Source organism: Rhipicephalus microplus, chromosome X, assembly GCF_043290135.1.
Source record: "Rhipicephalus microplus isolate Deutch F79 chromosome X, USDA_Rmic, whole genome shotgun sequence".
NCBI lineage: Eukaryota > Metazoa > Arthropoda > Arachnida > Ixodida > Ixodidae > Rhipicephalus > Rhipicephalus microplus.
The window spans coordinates 489,944,421-489,955,301 of NC_134710.1; the positions used below are offsets into that span (position 1 = coordinate 489,944,421).

Sequence of the window (10,881 nt, forward strand, 5' to 3'; positions counted from 1 at the left end):
CCAGCGTGAGCCCCATCTCTTCGCTGGTATGCGCGGGGAAGATGTGGAGGAATGGCTGGACGATTTCGAACGTGTCGGCGCTGCTAACCACTGGGATAACAGCTACAAACTCGCTTACGTGTCATTCTACCTCACGGGTATCGCGAAGACGTGGTTCCTCAACCACTTCATCGACATCCCCGACTGGTCAGCCTTCAAAGATCAGCTTCGCCATGTCTTTGGCACACCGGCTGTTCGTTCAGCTCTCGCAAAGAAAGCTCTTGCGACTCGGAAACAGCACATCGGGGAGTCGTATACATCCTACATCGAGGATGTCCTTTCACTTTGCCGCCGGGTTGAAACCCCAATGACAGAGTCAGACAAGGTACGCCAGCTTCTTAAGGGGATTGGACCCGTCGCATTCAATGCCCTTGCAATCCAGAATCCAGCTACCGTTGTTGACGTTGCGACAACCTGTCAGCGCCTCGAAGAACTTAAGTCGATGCGCCTACAACCGGACAGTGACGCGGCCCGTATTACGACTGATCCAAACCTACGTGAAACGATAAGGGTGATAATACGCGAAGAATTAAAATCAATGGGATTCACACTACCTTCAGTATGTACCATTCAGCCTACTTCAACGTCATTGCGGGATGTCATCAGGGAGGAGCTTACGTTCATGACCCATATGGCCCACCTGCAGCCCACTGTCGATCGTACTCTCCCATCGTTCTCGCATGCCGTCGCCGCACCATCAGGCACCGTCAGCTCGACGTCGCCACCACGAACGTACGCGTCGGTTGCTGCCGCACCTCCCAGAAGCTTTCCCACGAGCTTTGCATCACCACCGCCTGAGCCTTCATCTGTCCCTCTCACTGCTCTCTCTCCCGGTGCATCTAAACAAGCTACCACCCTCCTTATCGATCCACTCGCCCTACGTGCTATTATTGCGGCTATCGTGGTCACATTTCACGCTTATGCCGCAAGCGCCAGCAAGATGAGCGCCGAGGGTATGACATACGCGAACGAGACTATATCACAGGAGCCTTGTACCAGGGCCGTCGTTATTCGTCACCGCCGCGTCGGTCTCCATCTCCGCCAGCATCCGGTGAACTGCGCAGTAGTCTTCGATCAACCAGACGCCGTTCACCATCGCCCTACCGTCGCTCCTCTTCTCCTCTTCAGCCTGCTTCCCTCGCTTCTGATCGGCGTCCGGAAAACTAAGCAATGCAGTTTTTGGTGGACAAACTGCATTTCTACACAGTACTCCAATTTCTCCAGCGCGCCCTTACAATATGATTGCAGTCTCAGTTGAGGGAGTGGACGTTGATGCTTTGGTGGACACTGGGGCTGGGTTTTCTATTATTCGTGCTGATTTGTGTACCCGTCTTCGAAAAGTCACGACGCCTTATGATGGACCAAAGCTGGTTACAGCCCAGGGAACGATGATTCGCCCTTCCGCTCTCTGTACTGCCCGTGTGATAATCGACGACATTCTTCATCACATACAATTCGCTGTGCTATCCCCGTGCTCCCACGAACTGATTTTAGGCTGGGACTTTCTTTCGTCTGCTTCCGCGGCTATTTGTTGTGCACAACGTGTCGTCCATCTTACTGACACAGACCACTTGCTTAGTGACAAAACCTACAGGCCACTTCGACTCATCGCTGCTGTAGACATCGAGTTACCCCCGAACGAACATCAATTAGTCTCAGTTTTGTCCAACGACGTCGACTCTGGTGACATTTTGGTCACTCCATCGCCCCGTTGCCTTAATAAAGGCATAGCTCTCGCATCAGGTGTGGCTCGCTGCAACGATGGATCAGCGGTCCTCGCTGCTACGAATACTACACCGAATAAAATTTTACTGCCGCAGGGCACTACTGTCGCCTGCGTTGCCGATCTGTAGCCTGTGTGCGTCGTGCTTCTTACCCCTGCCTCCTCTAAAGGCCATAATGGAGATCATGCTGCTTCCTCGGCCTTTACAGCAGCCATCAACAAGGACCTGACAGACTCGCAGAAGCAGCAGCTGCTTGATTTGTTGCAAAAGCATGCAAACTCTTTTGACGTTCATTCATCCAGCCTGGGTCAGACAACTGCTACAGCACATCGTATTCAGACCGACGGAACATCCATTGTGCATCGTCGTCCGTACCGCGTCTCCCTAGCCGAACGAAAAATCATTGAGGAAAACGTAGACGATATGCTGCAATGGGTGATAATCCGACCCTCAACCAGTCCTTGGTCGTCTCCAGTGGTTCTGGTGCGTAAAAAAGACGGTTCCCTACGATTTTGCGTCGATTACCGAGCACTCAATAAGATCACTAGGAAGGGCGTATACCCCATGCCACGTATCGACGACGCCCTCGATTCTTTACAAGGTGCTGAATTCTTTTCAAGCCTCGACTTGCGTTCCGGCTATTGGCAAATCCCCATGCACGAAGAGGACAAAGAAAAAACTGCGTTTGCAACCCCGGACGGCCTATACGAATTCAATGTTATGCCGTTTGGTCTATGCAATGCGCCCGCAACTTTTGAGCGCTTGATTGACACCGTACTGCGTGGCCTGAAATGGAAGACTTGCCTATGTTACCTCGATGACATTGTTGTATTTTTATCGACGTTTCCTCAACATCTGCAACCCTTGGACGAGGCCCTGACTTGCCTTGCGGGCGCTGGTCTTCAAATTAACACCAAGAAGTGCCATTTCGCTAGCAGATCTATCAAGGTCCTCGGTCATGTTGTGAGCAAGGACGGAATTCGTCCAGACCCTGAGAAAACTGCTGCGGTGCTTCGCTTCCCTCGCCCTGACAAGCCGAAAGATTTGCGAAGTTTCCTTGGTCTCGCCTCTTACTTTCGGCGATTCATACAAAACTTTGCCTCCATAGCCGCACCACTACATAAGCTGCTTGCTTCTGGTACGCCCTTTCAGTGGTCTCAGGAATGTGAATCGACTTTCGACAAATTGAAGAGTGCCCTTACGACCGATCCTGTACTTTCTCACTTTCAAGATGGTGCACCGACCTTCCTCCATACAGACGCTAGCGGCCACGGTTTAGGAGCCGTGCTCCTCCAGCGCGACAACTCTTCGCGAGAGCGAGTCGTTGCGTACGCCAGCCGCGTCCTCTCCGCAGCCGAGAGGAACTACACGATCACCGAGAAGGAGTGCCTCGCCATCGTTTGGTCAGTGCAGAAATTTCGTCCCTATCTTCATGGCCGCAGTTAAGTTTTCCTTTTTGTTCGTTGATCTCCTTGATATGGATTGAAGTCCCGTCAAGGAGATGATCGGCGTCGATGAAGCAGGAGGCAGGTTGGAGGTAATGAAAACTTGAAGGTATATTACAGCGAAATATTTACAGTCATATGTACATCTTGCCGAAGCACACTCATGATAACACAGACATCAACAGCGTCTTACTCTTCTACTTAACTTTTCTTAAGTTAGAGCCTAGAACACTGTTACTACATACAACGTACTTAGTCTCACTGTTCGACCACCAAGTGGTTACGGCCCAGACAAAAGTTGCATCGTACGGAGTCGTACTGATCTATCAGTTAGGTGATTGCAGCCTCGACTGAAGAGAAACGGATTCCCTCCAGTCTTAAGCATCTTGCGGTAACAAAGAAAAAGGGGAGGGGGCCACTGCTGGTCCGCCTCAACATTCTCTCATCCAATCTGTTTTCACTAAACTTAAGTCACTCCCTACTGGGCTGACCTTACTCTCGACAGCAGCGCTTCTACAGTTTAAACAGGCGTTTTGGTACTCTTTCCCATCATGTCTCTCTCTCTCCACCTCCCACGCGCTCAGGAATTCTGACGCTCGCGAGATATCGGCATTGTAGACCCGGTACATTCATGCCCTTTCCCACACCCAGCGAGCCGAGACGAACCTCCAAAGCCGGAAATTGAATGATTGCGCGCGGAACGTAATTGCCCCCGCAGGTAGCAAGCGGCCTTTGACTTTCTCCGCTTTCCCTGTGCTCGGGTCGTGCATCGCTGCGACTTTGAGCCGATCGCCAGGGCAGAGCGTGTCGCCTACTTCCACTGAGCTCGCGCCCAACAGGGGAGGCAGGACGGGGTCGCTTAATCCCATTGTGCGTTTGCCCCGGCCGCGGCGACTTGTCTCTAAACCACAAACATTCCAAGCCGGTTAGCAGAGCGGGTTCGTTTCACATTGTGTATTTGTCCCCAGCAGCGGAGGAGACGGACGTAGTTTGCATTCCACAGGATAAGTGATGTATAGTTACCGAGAGAGATCCGAGAAAGAAACTTTGAATAACGAAGCTTCTGGTGCTGTCCCATCCGCACGATCAACTCATGAGCGGCCAAACATAACACGTCCCCCCTAAAGAGTATACTGGGCTGTCTTACGCTCAGTGATACGATAAAGCACTGCCGCGATTAAGTCACTGGATTTTCTAACCACACACAGTTGTACACAAGCATTAAACACAATTGCAAGTCAACACTACAGAAGAATACACTAAACGAAAACAAATACATGCTAAACAATCAAGTACAGCATTGCTGCTTCAAGCAGTGAGATCACTAGTGTCTGTTTCTTGAATTGTCAATCACACAGTCCACAATATACAGCAGCACGTGGGCAGGAACATTCACGTCCCCCCCAGTTGGCATGGCACTGTTATTCTGATGGCTTCCATGAACTATTCTGAAGCCTAGATAACGCATCCGCATTACCGTTACATACTCCCTTTCGATGTTGTACCGACACATGATATCGCTGTAAAGCCAGCGCCCATCTTGTTAATTTCGCCCCGTGCGGAGTCGAAGTTGTAAGGTACGACAGCGGATTGTGGTCGGAAACGACGTTTATTATGGCACCGAAAAGCCAGTAGTCGAACTTCTTTAAGGCCCATATTATTGCGAACGCTTCCCTCTCAATTGTCGACCAACGCATCTGGGTCGGTGAGAAGCGGTGGCTTGCAAAGGCAACGGGCTTCTCTTCTCCCTCGGCTGACATTTGTGCCAAACATGCTCCCGCCGCCGTAGCTGATGCGTCTGTGAAAAGCCAGTAGGGCTGAGATGGCTCAGGGGTGTTTAGCGCCACAGCCTCGCACAAAGATCGTTTGAGAGTCTCAAATGCCGCCTGAGCTTCCTCCGCCCAGGGTATCTTATTAGGTACCGCTTTCTTTGTTAACAGCGTGAGTGGGCTCGTCACCTCTGCATATCCTCGGACGTACTCTCGATAGTAGCCGCGAAGTCCTAACAGGCTGCGTAGTTCCTTTTTGGTGCGCGGTGGTACCAAGTTCTTAACTGCTGCTATCTTTTCTGGGTCTGGTGCGTGTGTCCCTGAACCGACAATATGCCCCAGGTAATGTATGTGGGATTGCGCAATCTGACACTTCTCCGGGCTGGCTTTCAGTCCCGCCTTCTCTAAGACCTTAAGAATAATGTCGAGATGCCTTAAGTGCTCCTCCCAAGTGCTAGAAAAAATAGCAATGTCATCTAGGTATGCCGTAGCATACATTTGATGTTGCGACAAGAGTTTGTTTACCATTCTTTGAAAGGTTGCCGCGGAATTTTTCAGCCCGAAAGGCATTACTTTCCATGCGTACTGACCTTCATGCGTTACAAATGCGGTGAATTTCTGACTCTTTTCTTCCATCGGTACCTGCCAGTACCCGCGCCTAAGGTCCACTACCGTAATGAACTGCGCTCTGCCTACTCGGAAAATTAATTCCTGAGGATTCATCATCGGGAACGCATCCGATTTGGTGACGGCATTTAGCGCTCTGTAGTCCACACACATGCGGATAGTCCCATCTTTTTTTCCGACGCATACTACCGGGTGTGCAAACTCACTCTCCGTGGGGTAGATCAACTTCCAAGTCAAAAGTTCGTCCACTTGCCGGCTGACTTCTTTCTTTAATAGTTCCGGCACCCGATACGGAAACGCCTTTTTTGGCTGGTGACCCGGTTCTATTTCTATCTTATGTTCATCTACCTTTGCTATACCCGGAGTGCCGTCAAAGAGTGTGCAATGTTTTTGGAACACCGCCTGTATTTCCTCCTGCGCGTCAGCATCAAGGAGAGCAACCTTCTCGCTCGTTACCACTAGCTCTTCCCGCTTCACAGTGGTTGGCTGTGGGGCATATTCCACCTCCCCAAAATCATGGTCCTCATCGAAGACGACCCCAATATGACTGACTCTTGCATAGTAAGGTCGAATGTTGTTGGCGTGGACAGTTTTCACCTTTCCCTCAGATGTTTCTACGTGGTAAGAATGTTCGCGCTCACGTCCAACCACTGTGAATGGGCCTAGCCATTTAGGTGACAATTTACCACTCCGATCATTGTCGAAAACCACAACTTGGTCGCCAACATTAAAAGCTTTGAGCCTGCTGCTGCGATTATAAGCACCGGCGTAACTCTCCTGATGAGTTGCACTAGTTAGCTCAGCTATATTAGCGGCCGTCTCGAGCTGCTCTTTAAGCTGTTGTAAATACTTGGCGGGGTTTTCTCTCAATGTTGCGGGCACCGGCATTTCTCCCGTCCAAGTCTTCTGCAGTATTAAAAGCGGTCCCGTGGGATTCCTTCCATACAATAGACGAAACGGAGCTACTCCGGTTACCTCATGGGGGACTTCCCGATAAGCCCATAAAACCATTGGGATCAATTTGTCCCAATTCTTGGAGTCTCTTTGAATGACATGATATAACATGTTTTTGAGTACTCGGTTCCATCTTTCTACAACTCCATTACTCTCTGGGTGTTCTGGGGTTGAAAATCTTGGCATGCAACCTAATTTCTCCAGCATCGTTTGTGTGAGCTGCGATTTGAAATTAGTTCCCTGATCGGAGCAGATCATCTCCGGAACGCCTGTGCGACTGAATATCTCAATCAGTGCATCACAAGTCGCCTTAGCTGATAAAGAGCGCAGTGGGATCAGCTCTGGCCACCTCGTGCAAAGATCCACTAAGCACAGCGCGTACTTATGCCCTCTCGCTGACGGTGTGTCTAGGGGTCCGATCACATCTACATTGACAATTTGGAAAGGGTGCTCGGGTCTAGTGAGCGGAGTTATAGGCACTTTATCCGTGCGACGCTTGTCTGAACGCATTTGACATTCATGGCACGAACGACAATGCTCTAATATCTCCTTCGCCATACCCGGCCAAAAAAAATTATACCTGATGCGAGCTCTTGTTTTCTTTGACCCTAGGTGCCCCCCGCATAGTGACTCGTGTGCTAAGTGCATCACCTCAGTGCGCTTATCTTTGGGGACAACTAGCTGACTCACTCGAGTGCCTGCTATTGAGTCGCAGTGGTATAGTAGTCCGTCTGAAATGAACATGCCGGATTTCCCACTACGCGCATCTTCCCAACATTTCTTTAGCGTAGTGTCGCCCAACTGCACATTGCGGAACTCTACTCTTTGGCCTAATGACGCCTCCCTTTCTTCATCACTTTGCGCCTCTTCCCCGGAATCATCTTTCTCCTCCAAAGTAAGATTGCAGGCAACTACTTTTTGTTTCTCTACTGCTCGTTCCGCCTCGTGAGCAGGCTCGGCCGGCGCTCGACAGGGTGCCAGAGGGCTGCTGGCCTTCAACAAAAGCTTCCAATCGTCCTTGGTCAACAAACAATCTGTGCCCTCGACGAGCTCATCAGTTAACGCGCAGAGTAGGTCGACGTTCTGAGGCTCCGTAACCTCTCGCGGGCTATTTAATTTGACCGGTAACGTAGCTAGCCTTGCCTCGATAGTTTTACCGAAAGCGGACACCAATCTTACCGTGCCAGACGGCTCTACCACACTTCGCGGAAGCAGACTCTCCCGGATAACGGTTATCTCACTCCCCGTATCCAAAATCGCGTTTGCGGATATGCCTGCACATGATACAGGAATTAACTGCAGTTTATCTGTGCCTTCACCCTCGTGTTTCAGAGACTTCACCTTTGCGCTAAGTACTCCAGTAGGTATTTTAGTATCCGTCTCGTGGGATAACGTTACCTTTTGAACCTTCCGCTTTGGCTCGGTAGCCTTCTTGAGGTTGTTCTCCTTATCACTAGCCTTCGGGCACTCTTTAGCGAAATGGCCTGAGCCGTGACATAAGTGGCATTTCAGAGCCCCTTTCTCAACTCGTGTCGCCGGCTTCTGCCCCATTTCTACAGTTGGTTGCTTTGAAGCACGCCCTTTCCCTTTCGCTTGCTCCAAAGTTTGGAGTACTTTCGCGATCTCAGTTGGCCTAAGCCATCCCTCGCCTTCCCTTAATCTCACATACTCAAGACCCTCCGTACTAAGGCCCGATTTTATGCGGTCAGCAACCATGAGTTCTGCCATCACTTCTACCGTGTCGGCTTCTCTCACTTGGAGGTAGTATGAGAAATAGGTTTTCACGCGGGACGCGAACTGTGCCCACGTCTCTTCCTTACGCTTTACTGCTCTTTCGAACCTCTGCAGGTACTCTGCCGGAGAAAGCTTCAGTTCCGTCAGCACTGCTGCTTTAACTGACTCATAATCTGCACTCTCTTCAGGGTTGAGGTTACGCAGTAGGTAACGGACTCGCTCAGTTAGCGCTGGCATAACCAAATGCACGCGGCTCTCGTGCGGTACCTGGTAAGTAGCAAAAAGTTTTTCTACTTCCTCAAACCATAATGGGACATCCGCGTCACTCGGCAGGCGGAACCCTTTTAGCACTTTTGCACATTGCTGAACAGAATCGAAACCCCGGCGCCTCTGATCACCCGTCTCCGACCCAGAGTTGGACAACGTGCCATTGAGACGTTCCGCGTTCATTCTAGCCTGCAATAGCTTTTCGTACTGAATCTGAAGATTGAGCTTTTGAATTTCAAGCTCAAGCGTTCTCGCCTCGCTCGATTCCGGCAAAACCTGAGATGCCTGCTGCATCGATTCTTGCCTCTGAGTAAGCACTGTCGCCCCATTTGACTGATCAGAATTTTGAATACCATCAATGGATGATTCTCGACTCCGATTCACATCTGCCGCACTCGTACCCTCATCTTCATTAGACTCCATTGTTTTAGCACCCCCGCGTGTTCTCACCATGTGCTCTACACATAAACTGCCATGCCAACTAGAGAAGAACGCAAGAAATCCTGCTCACCATTTGCTGTATGCACTGTCGTTCCCGGATCTCCTCCACGGTGCCGGAGTTGGCTGCTGTGGGAGCGTCTCGACTTTGCCGCTGGTGGCTGTTGGATGCCTTGGCCCTCGGTCCTCTCAGCGCTGGTCCAGTGTATGGTGCTGCAGAGCTCGCCGATCCCTATCGACTGCGCCAGTTAAGTTTTCCTTTTTGTTCGTTGATCTCCTTGATATGGATTGAAGTCCCGTCAAGGAGATGATCGGCGTCGATGAAGCAGGAGGCAGGTTGGAGGTAATGAAAACTTGAAGGTATATTACAGCGAAATATTTACAGTCATATGTACATCTTGCCGAAGCACACTCATGATAACACAGACATCAACAGCGTCTTACTCTTCTACTTAACTTTTCTTAAGTTAGAGCCTAGAACACTGTTACTACATACAACGTACTTAGTCTCACTGTTCGACCACCAAGTGGTTACGGCCCAGACAAAAGTTGCATCGTACGGAGTCGTACTGATCTATCAGTTAGGTGATTGCAGCCTCGACTGAAGAGAAACGGATTCCCTCCAGTCTTAAGCATCTTGCGGTAACAAAGAAAAAGGGGAGGGGGCCACTGCTGGTCCGCCTCAACATTCTCTCATCCAATCTGTTTTCACTAAGCTTAAGTCACTCCCTACTGGGCTGACCTTACTCTCGACAGCAGCGCTTCTACAGTTTAAACAGGCGTTTTGGTACTCTTTCCCATCATGTCTCTCTCTCTCCACCTCCCACGCGCTCAGGAATTCTGACGCTCGCGAGATATCGGCATTGTAGACCCGGTACATTCATGCCCTTTCCCACACCCAGCGAGCCGAGACGAACCTCCAAAGCCGGAAATTGAATGATTGCGCGCGGAACGTAATTGCCCCCGCAGGTAGCAAGCGGCCTTTGACTTTCTCCACTTTCCCTGTGCTCGGGTCGTGCATCGCTGCGACTTTGAGCCGATCGCCAGGGCAGAGCGTGTCGCCTACTTCCACTGAGCTCGCGCCCAACAGGGGAGGCAGGACGGGGTCGCTTAATCCCATTGTGCGTTTGCCCCCGGCCGCGGCGACTTGTCTCTAAACCACAAACATTCCAAGCCGGTTAGCAGAGCGGGTTCGTTTCACATTGTGTATTTGTCCCCAGCAGCGGAGGAGACGGACGTAGTTTGCATTCCAGAGGATAAGTGATGTATAGTTACCGAGAGAGATCCGAGAAAGAAACTTTGAATAACGAAGCTTCTGGTGCTGTCCCATCCGCACGATCAACTCATGAGCGGCCAAACATAACAGCCGCCATTTCACCATCGTGACCGACCACAATGCTTTATGTTGGCTTTCGACACTCAAGAACTTGTCGGGACGCCTCGGCCGCTGGATTCTACGCCTACAAGAGTATGATTTTGACATCGTATACAAGTGTGGCAGAAAGCATAGCGACGCCGATGCTCTCTCTCGCTGCCCACTACCAGCGGCTCCCCTCAGCGTTTCCGCAATCACTTTGCACAACACGCCCTCGGAGACCACGTCTACGGCGGTTACCTCTCTTGCCTTAGGTAGCATGTGCAGGAAGATAAACAGGCGCGCGCATGTACGCAAAAAACTTGATAATTTCTATGTGGAAAAAAAAGAGTATTCTGATAAATCAAAGTGATACACACATAATTATTAACATGATATATAGATCATAAATACCCAATAATTAAAATATTAGGTGCAAAACACTATGATAGAGAACAAAAATTGTATGTATATGCACAATAACGAATAATTCATCTGTGCCAGCGCATGTACATACAAAATTCATTGTG

At 50.3% G+C, this 10,881-nt stretch overlaps 1 protein-coding gene across 1 annotated transcript in view; it reads right to left on the reverse strand.

Moving 5' to 3' along the window:
- The window catches only part of LOC142775541 (uncharacterized), a 47,647-nt gene extending 37,987 nt beyond the window's left edge, over positions 1-9,660 (reverse strand). Inside the window, exon 1 of the mRNA XM_075876999.1 lies at positions 6,941-9,660. Coding sequence (XP_075733114.1) covers positions 6,941-9,012 — 2,072 coding nt within the window. The 5' untranslated portion in view covers positions 9,013-9,660. The remainder of the gene's footprint in view (positions 1-6,940) is intronic.
- Between the last annotated feature and the right edge of the window lie 1,221 nt (positions 9,661-10,881).